This window comes from Hemiscyllium ocellatum, chromosome 12, assembly GCF_020745735.1.
Source record: "Hemiscyllium ocellatum isolate sHemOce1 chromosome 12, sHemOce1.pat.X.cur, whole genome shotgun sequence".
In the NCBI taxonomy this organism is placed as follows: domain Eukaryota; kingdom Metazoa; phylum Chordata; class Chondrichthyes; order Orectolobiformes; family Hemiscylliidae; genus Hemiscyllium; species Hemiscyllium ocellatum.
This window is the reverse complement of record NC_083412.1, coordinates 61040811-61065928: the sequence shown is the minus strand read 5'-3', so window position 1 is coordinate 61065928 and position 25118 is coordinate 61040811. Positions and strand designations below refer to the sequence as shown.

General features: G+C 38.6%; 1 protein-coding gene across 1 annotated transcript in view; it reads right to left on the bottom strand.

Annotated features, from left to right (window-relative positions):
- Positions 1 to 7280: 7280 nt before the first annotated feature.
- Positions 7281 to 25118, bottom strand: part of tbx15 (T-box transcription factor 15) — a 103422-nt gene continuing 85584 nt past the window's right edge. The window contains exons 7-8 of the mRNA XM_060833096.1: positions 20822 to 20919; positions 7281 to 9276 (exon numbers count right to left, since the gene is read on the bottom strand). Of these exons, the coding sequence (XP_060689079.1) occupies positions 8498 to 9276; positions 20822 to 20919 (877 nt within the window). The 3' untranslated portion in view covers positions 7281 to 8497. The remainder of the gene's footprint in view (positions 9277 to 20821; positions 20920 to 25118) is intronic.

Sequence of the window (25118 nt, the reverse complement as noted above, 5' to 3'; positions counted from 1 at the left end):
ATTAAGAAAGCTGTTGGAATGTTTCTTTGATTATAGGGGTAATAAAACTAGGAAGTAAGGATGTTGTGCTTCACCTATATAGGACATTGAATTGGTGAAACCATAACTCATATTGTGAGCAGTTTTGGTCTCCTGATTTTGGGATGGATGTAAGTACATTGGAAGCAACTGAGAAAAGGTTTATTAGATTGAGACCTTGAATGAGCAGGTTGATGTTTGAAGAAGGTTTAGACAGGTTAGGCTTGTTAGTGCTGGCAGTTAGCAATGTGAGGGGTGACGTGTTTGGAGTATGCAAAATCCTTAACAGTTTTGACAAGATGGCTCTTAATTTTCTTTTTTCTCTTGAGGCTGAGTCCAGGACAAGGAGCCACTATTTTAAAAATAAGGGGCACCTTTTAAGACAGAGATTAGAATTTTTTTGTCCCTGAGATTTATACAACTTCAGGCATCCCTGCATCAGAAAGTTGTGGAGGTGAGGTTGATGCTATATTTAAAGTGAAAATAGGTAGATTCTTGATGGGCAAAGGGATCAAATATTAGCTGGGTTGTTGGCAATGCTAAATTCAAAACACTAACAGATGAGCTATGACTTGGTCAAAATGTGAAACAAGCTCTAGGGTCTAAAAGACCTACTTCTGCTCTTGAATTTTACGTTCCAATGTTTCTGTATTTGGTCTCAAACCAGATTCAACAAAAATTAAGTTTTGCTTACCTTTTGTGGGCAATTAATGAGAAATTGAACATGTATTGTGGGCGGCACGGTGGCACAGTGGTTAGCACTGCTGCCTCACAGCGCCTGAGACCCGGATTCAATTACCAACTCAGGCGACTGACTGTGTGGAGTTTGCACATTCTCCCCGTGTCTGCGTGGGTTTCCTCCGGGTGCTCAGGTTTCCTCCCACAGTCCAAAGATGTGTGGGTCAAGTGAATTAGCCCTGCTAAATTGCCCGTAGTGTTAGGTAAGGGGTATATGTAGGGGTATGGGTGGGTTGCGCTTCGGCGGGTTGGTGTGGACTTGTTGGGCCGAAGGGCCTGTTTCTACACTGTAAGTAATCTAATCTAATCTATTATTGATTAGAGTAATGAGGATAAGTAACAAATTTTGAATAAGAAAATGACTCTATTATAGTTTTCGAAATAAATTAGCTCTGTACATCATATCTGAACATTACTGAACTGATGAGTGTACAATCTATACTGTACATTAAATTGAGCCCATATCTGGTCAGAGATTCAAAAAAATATGAATTTTGGAAGTACCATTGATTTGAACCAGATTAATCTCACAAATCAATGCCAGGAATCAGAATAGGCTAAATTAAGTTCTGCCTTATGTTATTGGATGGCCAGCAACTAGAATGATTCAGATCTAACTTTCAATTCAACAGAAACGGATTTGCTTTATGCAAAGATCAAACCAAATCGCGCAAGGGACAGTGTGCTCATCCTTACCACATCTGGGCCACTTATAGAAATGTGACATTTTTGGTATTGCATCTGCAACAGATTTAAACTCTTTTTGTGTTTGATTTATTGCAACATATAAAATGTGCACAACTTTAGGGGACTCCAAATGATGAAATGAAGATTTTTCTTGTGATTTACTGCACCCAAGAAGGAAATTGGAAACATTAAGGTCTGGGAGAGATGTAGCATGGGCACCCAAATACATGGCACATACGGACAGTGATATATGTGTGTAAAGAATGAAAAGTAAAGCATTTACAGAATAGACTCACAACTACAATAAGCATTTTGAAACTTATTGAAATATATCTCTGCTTCATAGACAATCATTTTCATTGCAGTTTTACATATGCCTGATTGGTGTGTTTTATTATCTACATAGCTGATTTGCAGTAAGGATGTGAATATAAGTTTTTGTAAGCAATGCAGCAAATAAAGAGGTTCATTTAATGTTATTTGTTCTCACATCTAATTTTATTGTCTAAGGTTGACAATGTTAACTTCTGTGAAACTTTACAATTGATATGATTTCCATTTTTTCTTAATAAACCTGATTGTAATATTCATATTAGAATGGCTACAATCATATTTCATGTCCAATGGGGCCAGATTGCATGTATCAACCACAGGAAGTAGCGCACCAATACTTCATTCTCTTCAAACGTGTTGCTTCCTTTCACATCCTGCTTCAAGGATGACCAATTGAAAGAAAGGCTGTATGTGTTCCTTTTTGTTTCCTGATGGTTTCCTGTTCTTATACTTCACATAAGAATTGTGAAGGGGGCTGGGTGGGGAGTTTCTTGAACAGTATTTCCTTTCAATATGGAAGCAAAAGGCACCACATTGAAGTGATGTTTTCTTTGTATCTAGATCATAAATGTCCTAGGTATAATTCCAACACCAGAAGTGAGATTCTAAATTGTGTCATTCTTCCCTTTATGATAACCAATAATTATCATTGGTGGTATTTGAACATATTATTTTCAATATTCAAATATGAAAGACAAATTGCTACAATGAGTTTCAGGTTGCAACTGATACAGAACTTGTTGGAGTTAAACTACTAATTGGTGTTTACCTGAAGATACATTTCCCAGACAGAATGACAATAACTTATTAACTGTTTGATTCAGGTATCTTACTGACCTCTGCAGTTCAGAGTCACGATTGTTGGTTCCAAGTATTACTAAAAATGATTTTTAAAAAGACTTCTGGGGTTGTTTTTGAATGTTTCAGAAGTAATATAATAAGTAATTGTTAAACAATTCTGAAATGTGTAATAAGGCTTTTACCCAGAATCTTACCCCAGTAGCATTAGTGAGTAGATACAAGCAGTACAATGAATCTTCACTTGGCATCCAGTATTTAGAAAGAATGGTGTTTGAGTCCCTCAGTATTTAAAAAGATATATTTGAATTTGTTTCTATTAAATTTAACTGAATATCCAGAACAAGCAAAATTTAAAATTTGAGTGGACATCGTTAAATTTTGTTTAATGCTTTGTTCTGAGTTGTGTTTACATAATGAATGTTGTTACATGTTTTTTTGTCTTTGTTCAGAGGATAAGGTGTCTCTGGCTAGGCTAGCATTTATTGCTCATCTCTAAATGCCTAAACGCAGTTAAAAGTCAACCACATTGCTAAGCGTCTGGAGCCACATGTAGACCAGGCTAGATAAGAATGGCAATTTCCTTCCCTAAAGGACATTAGAGAACCAGATGGGTTTTTCCAACAATCACCAATGGATTCGTGATCAACATTAGACACTTAATTCCAAATATTTGTTGAATTCAAATTCCAAATACAGTGATGGGAAATGAACCCAGATCCCCTGAACATTACCTGAATCTCTAGATTGACAGTTCAGCAATAATACCAGAGGCATCTAGTCACAGAAATAAGAATAAAGTGTATAAGAAAATAAAATGAACAAAGCAAAATCTCAGCCTGAATAACATTTTCAGTTATATTTGTATCAAAAAAATTTGGTATAAATTAACTTTAGATTCTGACATTGGACCAACTTAACTGATTTCTAAGCTTATGTAAGCATTAGGCAGGGATAAGTTGCTGAGTGAAACTTGAGCAAGATATGAGTAAAATCATCCTGATGAAGGGCTTTTGCCCGAAATATCGATTTTGCTGATCCTTGGATGCTGCCTGAACTGCTGTGCTCTTCCAGCACCACTAATCCAAGATATGAGTAGTGCAGTGCTGGGGCAATTTCTTTTCAGTGAGAATCCAAAATTCAGAGCAATCCTAGATTTCAAGTTGGTTTTGTTTCTGGGCAGTAAATGATATTCTCACACCACATTAGAGAGCTGCCAAACATAGGTGTACAATAGAGTTTGGTGTACAGATACTTAGAACTCTATTTATCACCATATTAAAATGGCTAATTGTAGAAACAGTGGGCAGAATCTGACAAGACACCAAATGACGTGGGCTAAGGTGAGAAATGTGGTAAAATCATGTGAGACATCCAGCAAGTCCTTTCTCAACATTGAGAGCCACAAGTCTTGTTTTCATGACAAGATTGTTAATGAGGTGTTGATGAGTTTGAGAGTGAACAATAGTCTTTATTCTTCCTGACCTCTATCTCATTAATATGCAGGCTCCTGCAACACCATGGGTCAGATAGAAACTATCTGTTTCTGGGATTCTTGGTATGAAATTCACAGCAAGTACCTAGTGATTGCAGTTTGCCAATTGCTCTTCCAGACCTCAGTCTTGGAGACCTGCATCAAAATCGAAGAACATTCTCCAGAGCAGCAGCCATATGTACCACTTACACGAACAGTGGCATTCAACACATGCTAAAACCTCCTCACCCTCATGTCACATTCTGATTCACCCAGGCTTCTGCACCTTAATGCTGAAGCTCACCTGCACTTATCACTACAGTGGGATAGACTGATAAGATGAAAGTGGCTGGCATACCTCTTAGTGCTTGTGCTCAAGGGGGAAAGGTGGTGGTCTCCCCAGTGAGTGAGTAGACAGCACAGAGGCTATGCAGGATTTGTAGTCTGGGGCAAGGCAGGGTTGATACAGAGTTGGGAAGATGCAACAGTGAGAGTGATAGATCATGAGTCTTGGTGGATCAGTAGTGGAGATTAAATGTGAGATAGCAGAGAGAAGCTTATGGCACTTGATCTAACAGTGAAGAGAGGGACATTGGCTTTCTTACATTGCTGCACCTTTTTTCAGTTGGCAACCTGGGTTGCAATCTTGGACTGTCTGGCAGAGTCTGGTGTCATGCCCCCCACCCCCCACTGCTGGTCCTGACAATACTAGATATCTCCCTGTACCATCCTATCCAAGTCCCTGTCCGCAAAACAGGACACCAATTTCCCTTTATCTGCCAAGTCCAGGGCAAATGTCACAAACTGTACTAGGTATCTCAAGACTGTTGGTACCTTTGTAAATATGGCATCAGCACCAAGAATGCCAGTCTATTCTGGGATATCCTGGCAGTGGCATATTCTTCTGGCTACAACATGTGATACAATCTGCTGAGCATCAGACAGAGGGGGTGCAGTTGGTAGTTAATGAGGTGCATTTAGGATGATAGCATATAAAAACTCATTAGGCTTTGCCCAGGGAAACCTCCATAAAAGACAATGATACTTTGCCAATGTATGGTAAGATTCAGCCAATAAAATCAGAGGGCAAATAGCAAAATGTGATGGTGAGGAAAGGAGAGGAAAAAAATAACTGATGAAAATATTAAAACGCTTATCGGCATCAATGAAAAGTGTTGAATTATTTATTTATGTTTTTCACATATAGTCATGAAATTTGAAACTTGGGAGCCCACTAGCCTACTAAAATTTCCCCCAGTTAAACAATTTCATTAAAATTTAGTATGTACACCCAAAATATGGATTTTGATTTGTTATTCAACAAACTCTTCATTCCACACAACCCCTGTATGCAAAGGACTGGTTCAGCTCATTCTTCCCAACCAAATATATTACCTAGTCTATAGAGTTCTCCTGTGTCACATACTATTCAGTCAAAAGAACTTCCTGAATACTATTAGTAGTCCTTGGGCCCATTGACCTCCCAACTGCAACGCATAATTGAAGTTAGAAATCTCACTATCATAATTCTGTTCAATTCACAGATTTCGCCAGTATATTAATACATTATTTGGTCTCAGAAATATTGATATATAAAAGTTTCATACTCAGTATTAGTCTCTAGTTCATCACCATTGAGATGCACAGTTTAGTTCATGAAGTTCCTTTGGGTGAATATTGCTAAGCTCAACTATTTCCCTTATGTAATGTGATCAGCAGATCATGTTCGTCTGAAATCAGCAATGAATTACAGACACCTGGTACATGGGCACAAATTATACAGAAAATGGCAATCTTGACCTCGTTCATAGTTGCAGGCCTAATCTGGACTAGAAAACTGCAGACCTATCGAATAAGTGACAGAATGTTTCTAGTCCTAAGTACGCAAAAACAGAATTGTTACTTTGTAAAAGGGAATTCAAACTATATATTATTTGACCTTTACACAAAATTGGAAGAAGGGTAGATGCTAGAAATCTGAAAAAATAATAGAAATATCTGGAAAATCTCAGCAAGCCTGGCAGCATCTGTGGAGAGAAATCTGAAGAAGGTTTACTGGACCTGAAACATTAACTCTGATTTCTCTCAGCCAGATCTGCTGAGATTTTCCAGCAATTTCTATTATTGGATCATTGTTTGCACAAGAGAAAGGCTATTTTCATGAGGCATTTACTTATTCATTTAGGAAACTACTGGACTTTTTGTCAAGTCTGTTAGCTTTCTCCCTGAAAGATCAATCACATACTCATGGAGTTGGCTGTGTTTGGGGTTGTGTAGTTTGATGCTTTGAGGGACTTCAAACTTTGTCAATTGATTATGTTCTTCAGATAGAAAGGTCCCTTTTTGAGAAATTATAGGACTTTATTCATAAGGCTACTGAGATTGGTCAGGTAGACTTAGGAAGCACCAGAAAACAGTTTGGTTCTTCCCAGAAATGAAAAATAATTGTTTTTAAAGCAGTCCTATAATTGATTCATTTGCTCTTTTTGTGGATAGAGACAGCTTCACAAATCTTCTGGGGATGGGGAGTTGAAAAGACAATATTTGCAGTCAGGATCAACTGAATATAGCATATAGGAAGCTATTGCTAGTGTACTGCTATTATTAAAGAGTACTGATGTAAAATGCTGGAAAAGGTATTTTCTTGCCAAGGATCTTTGCAGAAAATTCCACAGGAATGTTGGAAGTTCTTGTTTGATGTGGTTGTAATTGATAATGTTCTAGAATGCTTAAACATGCAACTACACCTAAGCTCACTAATGGCTTAAACATAAGATCTAAAGGCATAAGGAGTTTTAGAAAAGAGCCCAGGTTCACTGGCAATCATCAAAAATGCTTAATATGTCTGACTTTTGAACTTTAATTCTAATTTTGAGTGGAATCGTACAAATTAAATAAGAAGGAAAGCTGATACAGTTGACTGGGACAATCCTAATGACATTGGTGTGAGATGTTTAGCTGGACTTTAGTCTCCAGATATGTCATTAGCTGCTGCAGCAGTTGTTTCAGTCTCTTTCGCTCCAAGCATAACATTGCCTGGCCACCACAGTTTTTGATCATGTCTGTTCTCTGGCAGTGGAGCTATGATAAAGAACGTCTTGAACTTTGTCTGTTTTCCATGCAAATGCATTACCATACATTTTGCCTGGCGCCACACAATATGTAAGCACAACTGTTGTGGGAGCGTTTGTTTAAAAGGAACACTTTCAGAAGCATGGTTTCATTCCCCACATTTTTTTTTAATTTCATGTACAGATCCGTTTACAGGAGGTTGCTTCTTTACAAGCACAATTATTTGAACTGGAAGAAGTTCTTGTTATTAGATTAGCAGATCCAAACACTTAGCACAAAAGAGTCAAGAGTTTCTTTGCAGATAGTTCACCAAGTTCTGTGACCATCTTAGTAAGTGCTTATTCTTCTTTTGGTGAATCTTTGGTGTCCTAAGAGTCAGAGATTGAGTAAATTTTGTGTGCCTTTCTGCTAGTTAATATGGCCCACCCAAGTTAAGGAGCCCAATGGGACAACCTTATAGACTTATTATCTAATTGGGTTCATTAAAAACTTTTGCTCTTTGCACAACATTATCCTCCATTTTGATGAGTGCACTGTTGATTAAAACAAGCAGTTTAGAAGTAATCATGTTTCACTATTAATAGCTTTTCCAGCATTGATTAGAAATGTTCGCATTTTCTTCACATTGAATTCAAATACATACACTGTGTTTTCTACATGTTGTTTGAGTCAGTTATTGAAATTGTCAACACTACAGTTTTGCAAAATTGCAAAAGAAAAGGAAAATAAAAAGACAAGTTAGCTTGTTTCTTAGAAACTTAAACAATGGTCTTCTTTTCAGGGCCAAACACCAAAGTGACATCGGAATGGGCCATTTTTGAAATGCTACAGTACAACTTCCTGATTGGACAGCTCTGAACACAACAATATGGAATACAGGAAGGAACCTAAATGAGAACATAATACTTATTAGTATTGAGAAAGGTAACCAGTTTTTCCTCAAAACTAGACAATATACTTTGTCAGGATATATTTCAATATATTTCAGTGCAAATCACACGTGTTGCTGCAAGGGACAGGCATTTGTCCAATTTTGGGAAATCATGCTGCTTATTGAAGCAGAATTCTGTATTTGTTCTGTATGCTGTGTAACAGGGTAAATATCACATTCTAGACAATGATAGATACCCAATTACATTTACATTTTCTGTGTTCAATATAGTTTTACTTAGGGCTTGTTTCTCCCAATATCATTACAGTTTCAAAGACCATTGTGTTCTGGGTCCTTGTAGGATTTTAACTGAAATTGGGAAGATTAATATTAATACGCTTTGGAGACATAATTTTACTGCTGCTAGTATTGACATCAACCACTAGTGCATAGTGCTACGTGTGTATGGACAAACTCAGGTAAAGACTTTTTGTTAAATATTCTTTTTATACCATATGCACTGACATTTGAGAAGAATTCCCTGGGACAGTCCCATATTGTCTGGTGTCACAAGTATTCTGAGGCTGCTGGGAAGGAGTGGAGCCAATCACATGCATCCCATCCATTCCCGTGGACAAGAACTGTCTCTCGCTGAAGGCCCCATTGGGAGAAGAGGAGCAGAGTAAAGTGCTTTGGGAGGCATTAAGTTTCTCAGGGCCGGCTGCCAGTCTGGGGGAGGCAGAGAAGTTGTAACCATAAAGGTTATATGGGTTGTGTAATGAGAAGGCATTGTAGGAACTCTGTTGGACATGACTACCACTAAACATGTGAGATGAAGAGGTGTTAGAATTAGGACTTCCTGTTTGCATGACGTACTGAAACTGGGAAGCAGTAAATGGTGGGAGTTGACTGCTGTAAGCATCCATCTTGTTGTTGCCTTGCAGAGAAGAAGGGGTGGGTACTGCAGAGATTAGTGAAGATGTCTTCTGTGGAACAAATGTTTCTGACGGTGGTTGAGAAGAAGCACTGGGACCTTGTAGTCGATTATATCCACCCTCAGCTAGAGCTGGATAACTCTGCAGGGTAGCCATGTTGCCTCGGGCACAGGCTGGATATTCAGAGAGGTTGAGGTTGCAGAATTGACTTTCCCTGCAGCCAACATTAAAAGTGTTGGGGGCCAGGTGGAAAGTAGGCGGGGAGCAGGATGGAGACAGTAGATGGGAAGACGCTGAAGGGGATGGAGTTCCTGGACTAGAAGTTGTTGGTGATGTTCCAGTACTACCTCCTGAAATCAAAACAGAAAAAACCAGATCAATAAAGAATCTTCAAATTCAATCAGCTTCCAGTCTTTTGCAAGTTATCCAGCAAGTGAAGATAATTTTAAAATCCAATGGGAAAGTGCAAATGCATAGTGGTCAGTGGTTAACACTGCTGCCTCACAGCAGCAGGGACCCAGGTTTGATTCCATTCTCAGGTAACTGTCTGTGTGGAGTTTGCATGTTCTCCCCTTGTCTGTGTGGCTTTCCACTGGGAGCTCTAGTTTATGCAGGCATGGTGGGTTAGGTACATTAGTCATGGGTAAATGTAGAGTAATAGGGTAGGGGAATGGGTCTGGGTGGGTTACTCTTCGAAGGGTAAGTGTAGACTGTTTGGGCTAATTGGCGTATTTCTACACTGTAGAGAATCTCAGATTCTATGAAATGGGACCACAACATTTTATCTACAAGAAAAATAAATTAATTTGTTGTTTCTCTAAAGTAAGAACAGCAAATACAGGACAGTATGCATTAAAAAAGGACAACGTGATACATTATTCTACTTGTATCTTATGGGTTATTTATTTTAACATTCCACACCTATAAATTTCCAACCTTCTCAGCAGTTATTTCCATTTTCAGTTTGTTTGCAAAAGTTTGTGTTTGAAACTTGAGTAAAGGAAATTATAAGGATAGAGCGAGCGAAAGTGAACTGGAAAATTAGATTTAAGTGATGGATTTGTAAAGCTAAATTGGCAGACATTTCGAGGAATCCTTAGAAGTACTCAGAAATGATACATTCTGTCCAGAGGATGGACACAATCTGTGGGTAAGGAAATTAAAGATCGTATTCAATTAAAAGACAAATCATCCAATTTTGTAAAAATTAGTGATAGCTTCGAAGAATGGACAGAATATAAGACACAGAAAGTATGAAGATAAGCTAGAAATACAAAAGAAGCAGAAGTGTCTATAGTTAATTAAAAGGCAAAAAGAGAAACTAAAGTGAGTTTTGGTCCTCGACAGTGAGAAGCTGAGTTGTATTAATAGCAAATATGGCAGTGACAGAGGAATTGAATAGGTATTTTGCAGCTGTTTTCACTGTTGAGGATACAAATAACACCCCAGAAATAATTGTCCATCAATCCTTGAAAGTGGAGTCGCAGGTAGGTAGGGTAGTGATGATGATGTTTGGTATGCTTTCCTTTATTGGTCAGACTATTGAGTACAGGGGTTGGGAGGTCATGTTGCAGCTGTCCAGTACATTGATTAGGCCACTTTTGGAATAATGCATGCAGTTCTGATTTCCCTCCTATCGGAAGGATGTTGTGAAACTTAGAAGGGTTCAGAAAAGATTTACAAGGATGTTGCCAGGGTTGGAGGGTTTCAGCTATAGGGAGAGGCTGAATAGGCCAGGGATGTTTTCCCTGGAGCATTGGAGGCTTATAGAGGTTTAAAAAATCATGAGAGGCATGGATAGGATAAATAGACAAAGTCTTTTCCCTGGGGGAGGGGAGTCCAGAACTACAGGGCATAGGTTTAGGGTGAGAGGAGAAAGATTTAAAAGAGACCGAAGGGGCAACTTTTTCACGCAGAAAGTGATACGTGTATGGAATGAGCTGTCCGAGGAAGTGGTGGAGGTTGGTACAATTGCAACATTCAAACAGCATCTGGATGGGTAAATGAATAGAAGGATTTAGAGGGATATGGACCAAGTGCTGGCAAATGGGACTAGATTAGGTTGGGATCCCTGGTCGTCACAGACAAGTTGGACCAAAGGGTCTGTCTCCGTGCTGTACAGCTCTATGACACTAAAAGGTAAAATATTTGCAATCACTGGGGAAAATGTACTGAGAAGGTTATTAGAACTAAAATTTGGCAGAAAACAAAGGGCCTGGAACCTCCTCAGTTAAAACAAGTGACTGCCGAGGTAGTAACTACATTGGATTTATTTTTCCAAAGTTCACCTAGATTATGTCAGATTGGAAAATAGTGAAAGTGATCATTCAAGACTGGAGGGGGACAGAAAGAAGGACATTATAGACCAATTAGTTCAACAACTAAGATGGGGAAAATCTATGAGGCAGGATGCTGATATGGATTTTAGATTCCCAAAAGATATTTGACAAAATACCTCATCAAAGTGTATTAAACAAAATAAGAACTTTGGATATAGGGGCTAACATGGATAAACAATTGGTTAGCTAACAGGAAACAGAAAGTACACACAAATGAACACTTTCAGGGTCAGCAAGATGTAACAAACTGAGTGCCACTGACATCAATGCCAGAGTCTCAACTCCTTACATCTTGTATAAATGAAAGAAGGGACCAAATGTATAGTTGCTAAACTTGCTATGGCGTAAAGATAGGTAGGAATATAAATGTTAAATAGAACATAAAGAGTCAAAGAAAAGATAAAGGTTAAATGATCAGACAGAAATTTGACATTGCTAGAAAAATTTGGGAAAATGTGAACTTGTCCATTTTTGGACGAAAAGTAAAAGAAGTGATAAATTGTTTAAATGGAGAGAAATTATAGAACTCAGTGTACAGAGAGACTTGGTGTCCTATGACATAAATCACACTAGCTTAATATGCAGGTGCTGTAAGTGTTGAGGAAAGCAAATAAAATACTACTGTTTCTTAGAAAGAGAATGGAATATAAAAGTAAGGCTTATTTTCCTACCGTTGCAAAGGGCATTGATGAGATCACAACTAGAATACAATGTGCAAGGGTTGGTCTTCTTGTTTAAAAAGGGACATAATTGCAGTTAAAACATAAATAGTTCACTTTGGGGGAATTCAGTGATAAGGGAGTTATCTAATGAGGAATCGTTGGACAAGTTGGGACTTTATCCATTGGAACTTAGAAGAAAGACAAGTAATCTTATTGAAACATATCTGATTCTGAGGGGCTCAGGGGATTTGGCAGCATCTATGGAGAGAGGGGAAAGAGAGAGAGACAAAAACAGCGAGAGGCTGAGTTCAAAATTTCCTTTCTGCAACTGAAAAGAATCCTAAGAGCAGTCATGTTTGATTCAAAACATTAACTCTTTTTCTGAGCACAAGATTCATTGAGTTTCTCAAGCATTTTCTGTTTTTATTTCAGATTTCCAGCACTTGCAGTATTTTGCTTTAATTAAAAGGATTCTGAGGGGACTTGACAAGGGCAAGTCTGAAAGAATTTTTTTTTCTTGTGCAAAAGGTTAGAACTAGCAGATACAATTTAAAAAGGAGCAGGCTCCATCCTGATGCAAATGGGTAAAATGATTTCTCTCAAAATGTCATGACAATGTAGATAAGGTCAGTCAATATTTTTAAGGCACAGTTGGATAGAGTTTGATTTAGAAGGTGTGAAAAGGTATCAGGGCAGACAGAAACATGGAAGTGACGCTTCAATCAAATTGTTTTATTGAATGGTAGAGCAGCATTGAGGGGGTGCTCCTTCTAATTTGCATATTCTTATGCTCATGAGGATGTTTTACACTCAGGTTGACTTATATACAGGGCAACTGCCATATCTGCGGAATTAGCTTCCATGGTTTCAGTTACCCACAGTTTGCTGTCACCCAAAAATATTACATGGAACATTCGAGAACCAGGGGCCACGGGGCTGCTGGGGAGGTAAATTCCCCATTTAAATGAATGCTTTTGCTACAATCCACAGTTTCGGGCATCCGTGGTAGGTCTTGAAACGTAACCCTCATTTACACGGTGGGGGGGACTACTCCACTGCAAATATCTGAGAAAGCAAGAGGTAATGTTGTTCAGAAAGTGAAGTTGTTAGATGGAACGGATGAGTAATTGCATTGCTTTACACTGATTTGGATTTACCGACCAATGGAAAGGAAAATTGGGCTGTTTGATAACTGACAGTTGATTTGTTGTATACCTGTATGATATCATAGAAGGAGTTTGATTGAGGAGGCAGCCATTTGGCCTGATATGTCTGTACCAAGCCTGCAAATCCAATTATCCAACTCCCGTTTGAAAACCATAATTTAGTCTGCCCAGCTCAACTCTAACTCAGAAGGTTATGGATTCAAATCCGACTCTAGGACCTGAGCATAAAATCAGACCTGAGATGCCATTGCAGTTCAGAGGGATTACTGTACTGCTGTAATTTTGGTTGAGATGGTAGACCAAGACCCCATCAGCTGGATATTTTGAATAGCAGAATCATTTTACCCAGTTTATCTAAGTTTTTCTAAGGCAGATTATATAGTCATTATCATATTGCTGTTTGTGGGATCTTTCTTTGTGCAAATTGGCTGCTGTATTTCCTGTCTTACATACTGACTACACTTCACATGTACTCCAGTAGCTGTAAAGCACTTTGGGATATCTTGTGATTGTGAAAAATGCTGAATAAATGCAAGCCTTCCTTTTTTTTCCTTTTGAAATATGGAGCCAATGATAGTTTTAGAATTCAGCTTTGTGCAATTGATTTTAACCTTGGAGACCAGATTGAAAAAAGGCAGAATACTTCTGGCCAGTCCAAATATTATGGATTGTTACTGAAATACAGCATCTAGCAGAATAAAGTAACTATGTAAGATGAATCAGAATATGAAAATAAATCAATCTGCCAAACTTGGATCTATTCCAAACCATGATTGAAAGATACTGCATTTTATTCAACATTTGGCATTTGTACAACATTTTCCCAGTGACTTTTTTCTGTCTTTTCTATGACATCATAAAAGACTGTCTTAAGCAACGAGGATTTATTACACATATAGAATGTGTCTCCAATTGAAAACAATGGGAGAGTGTGAGAGAAGTAAAACCATGCGTTGCTCTGGGCAGTATGAAATTGGCATACATAAGAACACTCAATTGGTTTTAAATGAGAGGAAAACACAAGTTGTATCCTTTGCCAATTAGGCTAAGGGTCAAAATGGTCTATTATTATTAGAGTATGACTTGCTTATTCTTTTTCATTAATATAACAATTTTTACTGATTTGATTTGAAAATAGGTATAATTGGCTTTAACATTACATTGAAAAGAATTTAGAAACATCACAGGAGGACACTTTGCTTGTTCCGTAAAATAAAGTGAATTGCAAACACAACATGTGACAGTAATCTATTGTTCTTCCATATTTGCAATCGAATACCAAAAACAATATATCAACAATGCACTACAGCACACATAATAAGCTTTTCCCATTATTCCCCAAAATAATTTGTACGAAGTATGAAATTAATTATGTTGTCTAGAAGAATATTTGTCTAGAAGGAAACAAGTGAAGGTTACAATCCTCATGAAGATCTAGAAACAGATTTAATGTTCTTTTTCTAAGTTGAAACTTGTGCCCAGCTCAAAGAAAAATTCAAGGTAAAAAGAAATAAAATGAACAATTATAATGAAAATGTTGAAATTAACTTTGTAAATTATTATAAGCTAAATTTACATGATAAAATATGATGTATTCAGTTTTGATGATTAAAACCGATCAAAAATCTGATTTCATGGATTAGTTTATTGCCTTGAAAGAACTCTGGCTGAATCATAACCATGCTAACCAGGTTTTATTACATTATATAATCCTGCATAAAGATTTAGCAATCCAGCCTTGTAGTTGCAATGCAAACGTCTTTGTCAGATGAACAAGATGTCAATTCATTCAATGTGTCTCTTAAATTTCCTGGCTACAATAAGATTGAGTAGTTAATTCTCAGACTGGCTGCACAGCACCTTCCTAAGCATTTTGACAAAGAGCCTCAAAGTAAGGAAAATATGACACTGACCATCTGTTCAATGCTATACATTCATTTCTTCAATGAGCTTCAGATGAAATAGGAATAGCTCTTTAACTTACCTGAAAAAAGAAACCTCAGAATGAGAGAAGCATGTCCTAATTAAATAAACATACAGCCTGGAATGATTTGTTAAATGACGGAGATTAATGAAACAGAGCACTGTTTACTATCACTTTCCCTACCTGGAAGACTCTATTTTGTTACAATTTGTCATAAATCACTTATTTCAAAGGTTTGTGTTTAACAGTTTTAATACTCATCTGACAAGCTTCTGAATTTGGAATTCAAGGCTCAATATGTGAAATCTTCAGCTTCTTTTTGACCTAGCTTACATTCTTGCAGAGGGATGGACATTAAGATTTAGGGGCTTTGCCACGAGGTCACTTCCTCCCCTATATAGTATTATGAATCTGTCTTCATTGTAGTTACAGTGAAACAAGTTTTCTTTTATTGCAATGGATGTGATTTGGCTGGCTGGGCCTGTATTTATCACCCATCTCAAATTGCCCTGGCTAGGTGGTGGTGAACTACTTTCTTGAAAAAACCCACAGTGAAAGGAATTCCAGGATTTTGACCCAGTGACAGTGTTGGAAATAAATATATTTCCAAGTCAGGATGTTGTGTAATTTGGACAGGAAACTTGGAAGTTATGGTCTGATCCCATCTATCTGCTGCCCCTGTCCTTCTAGATGATTGAGGTTGCAGGCTTAGAAGGTACTGTCAAAGGATCTTTGATGAATTACTGCAGTGCTTCTTGTAGATGGTACACATTGTTGCTTCTGTGTGCTAGTGGCACAGGGAGTGAATCTTGAAAATGGTGGATGTGATGTCAATCAAGGAAGCTGATTAATTGTGGATAGAATAGCGCTTCTATCTAGGCAACTGAAGAGTATTCCACCAAACTCCTGCCTTGTACCTTGGGGGACAGGCACTGGTGAACAGGTGGTGAGTTACTTTCTGCAGAATTCCTAATTTCTGATCTGCTTTCACAGCTACTACATTTGTATGACTAGTCCTGTTAGTTTCTGTTCAATGGCAACACTAGGATGTTGTTAGCAAGCGATTCAGCGATGGTAACGCCATTAAATGTTAAGGTGATATAAGTAGATCTCTCTTGTAGGAGATGAAAATGGTGTGGTTACTTGCCACCTATTAGCCCAAGCCAGGATGGTGTCCCGGTCTTTCTGCATATGGAGACAGACTGCTTCAGTATTTGATAAGTTGCAAATGGTGCTGAAGGAGTGTACGATTATGAGCAAACATCACTACTTTTCTCCTTATGATGGAGGAAAGGTCATTAATGAAGTAGCTGAAGATGATTGGGCCTAGGATACTACCACAAGAACTCCTGCAGTGATGTACTGGGACTGAGATGGCTGATGCCTGACAACACAATTGTCTTTGTTTGCTGGGCCTAAGTCCAAACAGTTTTGCCCAGATTCCTGCTAAGTTTAGTTTTTGCGAGAGCTCCTTGAAGCAATACCTAGTCAAATGCTGCTTTGATGTCAAGTGCAGTCACTTCACCTCTGGACAAAAGTGAGGACTGCAGATGCTGGAGATTAGAGTCAAGAGTGTGGTGCTCGTGAAGGGCTTTTGCCCAAAATATCTACTCTCCTGCTCCTCGCATGCTGCCTGGCCTGCTGTGCTTTTTCAGCACCACACTCTCGACTTCTCCTCTGGAGTTCAACTCTTTTGTCCATGTTTGGACCAAGACTGAAATAACACCAGGAATTGAGCAGTCCTGAAAGAGTTCAAACTGAGTGTCAGTGAGCTGATTATTACTGAGCACTGATGGGTTATAGATTGATAAAGAGGAGTATAAAGAAGAGTTGTTACGTTTTAAGTGAATATGTCTCAGGAACTTGCTATAATCTTCCAATCCATCAATGGCTGCAGGGCCCAAGTGGCACCAGAGAACTGGGAAATTTGAAATGTTACATCCTTATTAAAAAAAAGTGTGCAGAGGTAAATCCAGTAATGACAGGTCAATCGGTTTGACCTTGGTGGTAGGAAAGTTCTTAGAATTGATAATCTGGGGGAAAACTAACAGTGATTTGGACAAGTTGGATTAACTAAGGAAAGCCAGTATGGCTGAGTACACAGTATTTCATGTTTAACTAACTTGCCTGAGTGTTTTGATTAGATAAAAAGAAAGTGTTGATGAGAGCTAATGAATCTAAAATGTGCAGTTGACACAATACTGGAAAGTATTGCGAATTGTACGGAGGATAATGATAAACTTTAAAAGAATTTGGACATGATGGTGGAATAGGCAGATATGTGGCAGATTAGATTTAATGCAGAAAAATGTGAAGCGATTGTTTTTCATAAGAAGGAATAATATAAAGGGTGAATTCTGAAAGATTTCAGGAACACACAGACATACAGAGGTATATGTGGCCAAATCACTGAAGGTCGACAAACAGGAGGTTGGAAGAACACAGCAAACCAGGCTGCCAGGCTTCCTGTGTTCTTCCAGCCTCCTGCTGTCTACCTTGGATTCCAGCATCTGCAGTTTACTTGTCTCAAATCACTGAAGGTAGCAAGGCAGATTAAGGAAATTATTTAAAAAGGTATAGGGACTCCTGGGCTTTATAAATAAAGGCACAGAGTACAAAAGCAAGAAAATTATGAAGTTATGATGATCGAACGACCTTCCTCTGTGCTGTTAGAATTCAATGATGACTCTATAGCCTGGAGTTTCTGTGGGGAGCCTACACAATCCCTAGCATCGCAGACTCAAAAACAATTACCCAGGAAATTGAAAGTTCCTCTGGGTTACTCCTGTACATATGGAACCCTCTGAAAATCTCCATTTAAGTCAGAGGACTTGACACACTGAAGAAATTAAGTAAGTTACTGCTCAGGAAATGTCAGACTATTAAATACAACAGGCTGGATTTTGAGAGGAGTGGCAATGTATACCCTTTTTCTCTGATAGGAGAGAGATCCAGGTTTCTGAAAGGAGTTTCCAAAGGAGTAGTTGCATTCTGACAGCTCTTTCATAGTGTAAAACTATCAGAGGAAGGCAAACCATTCCCCCTTTTTCACCGCAGTCAGCTGCCAGATTCTGAAATGTAAAGATCCTGACAGCCACTGTGACAGCTCCTGTGAAACCGTATGTAGATAAGGTGGTGACGGTTAGGGTGCTGAGAAGTGACAGCGCCAATTGGCTAGTGTGCCACGTATGCAAGGTGTCAGCTAGGTGGACAACCAGGTGGGCAGGATGCTGTGGGTAGAATTGGGGTGCCCACGAGTAGCCAGGGTGCCAGGGGACTGGGTAATTGATGCAATGTTCAGGGTAGGTGAGAGAAATCAGAACTGACAGGCTAGGAAGATGGTAGGGGGTGGGGTAGGTCTGGGTCCAGTGGCAAGGTGAGATAGGTCCCAGGTGTTTAGAGTGTTGGGGAGTAGAGCCCCAATCAGATCCAAAGTCGGAAGAGGAGTATCTGGCTCCCAGGAGGTGGGGACAGACTGGGTCCGGAGTGGGAGAAGTGAGGAGCTGAATCCAGATCAGGGAGGGGCAGGGTTGTCTTCTGAGGGTGAAGAGGGGTCAGCTCTTGGGGGGAGGGATGAAGAGGGTTGGGCATGGGTTTGGGAGATCTATATGGTCTTGAGGAAGTGTAGTTGTGGGTCTGTTGGGGAAATTGGAGTCAGTTTGACAGCAACTCAGGAATTCAATATATTTTTTAATCAACCTGATTAAATGCGTTATGTGTTGAACCCGATCCTCCTAGTCCACTGCATCACAAGGCACTGCTTTTAAAAGTAAATGTGGTGACATCAATCTGTTTGCATATAATTTCAGATTTATTTCAACACATCTCAGTTTACTTAAAAAGCGTGAATGGAGATACCATGTGTGCTTCAGGTCTCCAATTTACTCACAGGTCTTTTAACCTACTAAACCACAATTCCTCCCAGTAATTCAGGAGCCACATTACATATTTAATATTCCAGCTTTTCCTGAGTATACATACCTAATTTTGTTGGAATTCTCCATATTGTCTGATGTAAATGGATACTTTTGGAGTCCTCCAATCATTGGAGAATTCCCCAGCAGAATCTTCAATTTCCCAAGCAATTCCTTCAGAAGCTGCTACAATGGGGAATCCACAATTTATCCATGGGCAATTCCCATCAACACTGATATTTTGACTGCCTGACCGACAAAAAATGTGGGCCATGTCTAGCTCTTCAATAACTATTAAAATCATTCCTCACTTATCCCACACACTTGAAACTGCACCTTCTCCTGCAGCACTCACACCATCCTCCTTCCCCTGGGACCAGGGAAAGCTCTACACCCCACTTCACCTGCTTCAGACCCAACTCTGTCAACAATTCCTTGGGAGCTCACTCCTTCTCATGCCATGGGAGCTGATCCCCACTCCCCCATTGCAGCTCTGTTATGCCCTGCTCTTCAGTCGAGACCTGATCTGCCCCTACATCATACCACCCACCCCTATAACCCAGTTCCCATCCCCTGCTCCAGACCTGATAGTATCAACCTTACTTTGTCTTTTTTTCATATTTTTCTCTTCTCCCAACTGTATTGTTACCACTGATGCCCCGTCCCCAGGAATCTATCCTTGGTCCTTAGTTTTCATCTACATGCTGACCCTCAGTGACATCATCAGAACACTTCAGTTCTTACGTGTAAGCTGAGACCACTCAGCCTTAACTCACCTCCACCTCTCCTGATCACTCAAAATTATCAGACTGCTTGTCCAATGTCTGTTAATGGATGAACAGAACTTTTCTCCAACTTAATATTGGCACAATCAAAATCATTGTTCTCAATCCTTGTGACAAATTCTTATCAACTTCATCCCTTTGCTGGAAACTGACTGTGACTGAACCAAGGTACGTACAACCTTGGTATTAGACTTGACTCTGAGATGAGCTGCCAACTACATGGTCCATGTCATTACTACATTCTCATATCTTTTCCTTTATGACTTCATCCAGCTCCACAGCTTCCTCAACTCATTCTCTGCTGAAATCCTCATCCTTTCCCTTAGCTCTATGCTTAACTATTCAAATGCATATCTGGTTGGTCTTTCATATTCCAGCGTCCATAAACCTGAAGTCATCTAAAGCTCTGCTGCAAGTGTCTTAACTCATTAGAAATATCGTTCATCCTCCTCTTATGCTCTCTGACCTGCATTGGCTCATAGGTAAGTAATGTCCAGTTTTCAACTTCCATCAAGACCTCATGGTTCCCCTTTCCATAATCTTCTATATCTCTCTCCATGATACTTTTCTTTACTCCAGTTCTGCTTCCTTAAGCATGTCCAATCTTAATTATCCCAACATTAGCTGCCAAGACTGTAAGCTTTGGATTCCATTCCTGAATCTTTCCAACCTTCTTTTTCTTTCTTCTTCTTTAAGGTGCTCCTCTTTAAAGCAAACTTCATGTTACAAGTCATTTTGTCTCTTTATGTCATTCAAGAATAAATCTTGTGAAACAATGCTCCTGTCAAACACCTTGGATTATTTAAATCATTCATGGGATGTGGGCATCACTAATTGGGCGAGCACTTATTGACCATCCCTAATTGCCCAGAGGGGAGTTAAAAGTCAACCACATTACTATGGATTTGTAGCCACTTGCAGACATGTTTTTTAATAATTGGCGATAGTTTAATGGTCATCAGTGGACTCTTAATTCTAGACTTTATGACATTAACAGTGCTATATAACTACAAGTCTAGGAGGTAATCAAACAAAGACTGTGAAAATAACCATTAAAATTTGTAGCCTATACAGGAAAGAAATGAAGAATATAGGTGGACATTACCTTGTTGCTTTTGCATGTTGGTAAAATCCTCAAATGTGAGGGTCCGAACAGGCGGTCTCCAGAAGGCATATGTCTCCATAATGGCCTCTAAGCCAGTTCTGATCAAAAGAAAGCAAAGAGGAAATATAACTGTGTATAGCTTCAACACACACATCAATCTCCCCATTGTCCTGTTTCCAGCTGGGGCATTTTTCTTTTCTCACACTGTTCGAGTAAGATTTATGCTCCGACATTTTCCACAAATCTATTCTTAACTCATAAAACAGCTTGTTTTATGGGTTTGAAATCTTTAGTTTGAGCCATGGCTCTTTTGCATAATGTAAATTGAGAGGTCATTTAATTTTGCAATTTTAACCTTATAAAACTCTTGCATTATTATTGGTCTTCCACAATTCTTACATATACGTCATGTATGCTCACTTATTTCTTAAAATAATTTCTCAAAATAACATTGCTTATGAGTAATTAATCTAAAGGAGAAGAACTGTGGAGTAGGTGGGATATTGGTTTAACATTTTCAGCTCATTAGGTACTGACAGATGATGTTGATGCTATTTTCCCCACATTTACTGTCAGTTCATTATTTTTGCCTTCCAACTACTTTTGTATACTCTGGCCTTACAACAAAAGAAAATAGCACAAAGTTTCTACTGAAAGGGTATTATGTTTATGGCATCATTTACATATTGAAAAAGAAATTGTAATAAGTTTCACAAAAGAACTTGGAAGTTTTATATCTGGAATCAGAATTATTAGAAAAGCACCAAGGAATTAATAAAGTAGAGAGGTGTTTAGATAGGCAAAATATATTCTCCTGTCAGAAAAGTTTTGCCGTGTATCTTTCATAAATGGGTAGCTCCTACCACTGTAGCCTGTGAAGACAGGTATGACTTTCTGACAGAAAAGGTGACCGGGTTAATCAGCTGCAGAAAAAAGGAGAGTGATGAAAAGAGAAAAGTTAGAATGACAGACAAGAAAAGGATAGGAAGAGTGTTGTGAGAATGGACAGAGAGTACGCTGCAGAACCTGGAAGGTTTAAATGATAATAAGACAAAGGGCTAAAGGTATGATGACAGATGTAAAAGACAGCAGAACAAGCTTAACAGTGGAGAGAATTACAAAGGGGGATGCATAGGTGAATAGAGAACACTTCAGCACAAAATAAATCAGGCGATGAGGCTACATGATTTGATAATAGATGTTTAACTGAAGTTGAAGGTGTAGAAGAATAAAATTATTTGAATGGCTTTACTTTGCAATGTTTAATTTGATTAATTTTATATTGAGGGGATAGGATGATGGCTAATGACATGCTATGTGGTTATAGCTATAAACATTGAAAATAGGAGCAGGAATAGGCTACTCCACCAATTGAATCCACTCTGTCATTCAACATCACCATGGCTGATCCTGTAGCTCACACTGATACTCTCACTCTGTCCTCATACCAACTGACACCTTCAGCTCTAGAAATATATCTATTTCTTTCTTAAATATACTTAGTGACTTGGTCTTCACTGCATTTTGTGGTAGAGCATTCTGGAGAATTTTGCGGTAGTGGTTCGACACTCTTTGAGTAAAGAAATTTCTCTTTATCTCAGTCTGAAATGACCTACTAAATTTTGAGACTGTGATGCAGCCAGGGGAAACATCATCCCTGCACACCCTCTTTGTTCAGCCCTGTCAGACTTTAATCACAAGTGCTAGGTAGTTGGTCTATGGTATAAGGAAACTTGGCACTGGCAGAACAAAATGTCATCACTAGACCATACTTGTGATTATTCAGTCACATCTGCTGCACCTCAACCACACACACACAAAACCAGCTGGGACATATTATGCTTGTAACTTTCTGAGGTGTTGTATCAAGCAGTAAGCACACACTGGAAAGAGGTTTCTATGGAGATATGCTGGCACCAAAAAAAATCAAAACACACAAGTTGAACAAAAGAAAGAACAGAAAAAATTAAACTCTAAAGCAATTTCACATATTCCCTCATCTTTTAGTTTGACTGTTATTAAATTTTACACCTCTCCAGTATTGCAGTACACTCAATAGACATTATTAAATCTTTCTCCCAAGCCTTTACTTTGTTCTCCTTCCCCAACCCCATCCTTCCCCATTTTCCCCCCACCTCTCCCCCAGCTCCCACATATACTCTTCATTTGATTTTTACTTCAAATACTGAGTGATGTGTGTTACTGAAAGACATATCACCACATCTCCAAATGAAGGCTGTGTATAGTTGATAATATTAGCTGCTATATCATTATTGTGTTACAATAGTAGTAAATATGGAGCAAATGTTAACTTTCATCACCAGATTATTATTGCTGAGACTTTTTATGGACTACAATGGGTTTAAGGAAAGGACAAATACTGATCGAAATTGACTGCTGTGATTACCTGACAATAGAACATAGAACATAGAACAATACAGCACAGAACAGGCCCTTCGGCCCACAATGTTGTGCCGAACATCTATCCTAGATTAAGCACCCATCCACGTACCTATCCAATTGCCGCTTAAAGGTCGCCAATGATTCTGACTCTACCACTCCCATGGGCAGCGCATTCCATGCCCCCACCACTCTCTGGGTAAAGAACCCACCCCTGACATCTCCCCTATACCTTCCACCCTTCACCTTAAATTTATGTCCCCTTGTAACACTCTGTTGTACCCGGGGAAAAAGTTTCTGACTGTCTACTCTATCTATTCCTCTGATTATCTTATAAACCTCTATCAAGTCACCCCTCATCCTTCGCCATTCCAACGAGAAAAGGCCGAGACTCTCAACCTATCCTTGTACGACCTATTCTCCATTCCAGGCAAAATCCTGGTAAATCTTCTCTGCACAATAGATTGAGGTAGGTCCAGAAGACTCTGGCAGAATAAATAAAACCACCTGCACTAAAATTATGATTGTATCTATTGACAACAAAAGCAGGCAATTAAGTCAGTATTAAGAAATTTGCATCTTCTGTCTTAATTCATATTTGTTTTTAATTTCATACACCATGAGATGAAAGGTTCACCTTCCAGTTGGTCAATTTAGAAGGACAATGGAGCCAGATTTAAGAATTAACAAATGAATCAGCAACTGTTTTTGAGTAACAATACAAAGAAAAATGAATTTCATTGGTAACAGCAAGGATTGGAAATCTCTTTCTCTCTCTATTTCTTTCTTAGTATTTAAGAAGATACCACACATTGAAATTTGGAGAAAATGACCACTCACTGAGACCTCAGGGTTATCGACAACATTTGCCACATATTAGAATATCAGCCAACACTTAATCAGCTGTAGCCTCAGGATAAAAACCTATAATGAAGGATTCTAAGGACCTTTAAACTGTAAGGTGGTTATTCTTATCTTTATAAATGTAATACCTGTGTGTGTTTGTATGTGTGTTTGACATTGTGTTTTGATGATATTTTCTCAGGAATTGTAGATAATCAAATCCTATTTCTTTCATGTAAGGGAGCTTTGTGATTGGCTCCTTCATTTTGATCTCATTAACTGCATTTTTAAATGATGTACTAATATAGCTGAAAAGAAAGAAAAATATTTGTTGCAACTGTCTGAAAGAGGGTTAACATGAAAGGACCTGAATAACCCTTCTTCAACTGCTTGTAATAGTTGTGTATAGCATTGAATTTCCACAAAAAAAAGTTACTTCAAGATTAAAATCCTAAGCAAATAGAAAATTGTTGCATTCATTATTCCTCTTACTTTACAAAATCTATCTTTAATCAAATTCCATCCAATTCACATATTTCACCAGGTTGGTCTCAGAAGATTTCTGTTTTCCCTTTACAGTTCCACACATTTGCTAGTCTTCATTCAGCAGGTAGTTCTACTTCCATCACCATCTATCGGACTCAAGCTCTGTCCAATTAGAGAAGCCATCCATCACTGTTTTCCAGTTGTATGTGTGCACTGCAATGCAAATACCTCAGGCCAAATGGAATTGTAGTTGGGCTTGCTAATAGTACAGCTGTTCTGCACTCCACATATCCTGGTGATATGCTTAGATTTACATGTTTATTCTGCAGATTTTAAACCAACAATTAACTTACATTTACACAAGAATATAAACATACACAATTGGTCTCCATGAACTGTAAAGATTTTGAAGAGACATCGCATGACAAAAATCAAAACTTTTGACTTCATAAAGTCATAATGCTGAATTTATACATATTTCTTTTACGGTTTGATATTGCACAGAATAAGAGAAAATACAAGAGCTTGACTGTAGTTGAATGATTATTTGTTGATGATGAAAAATAGT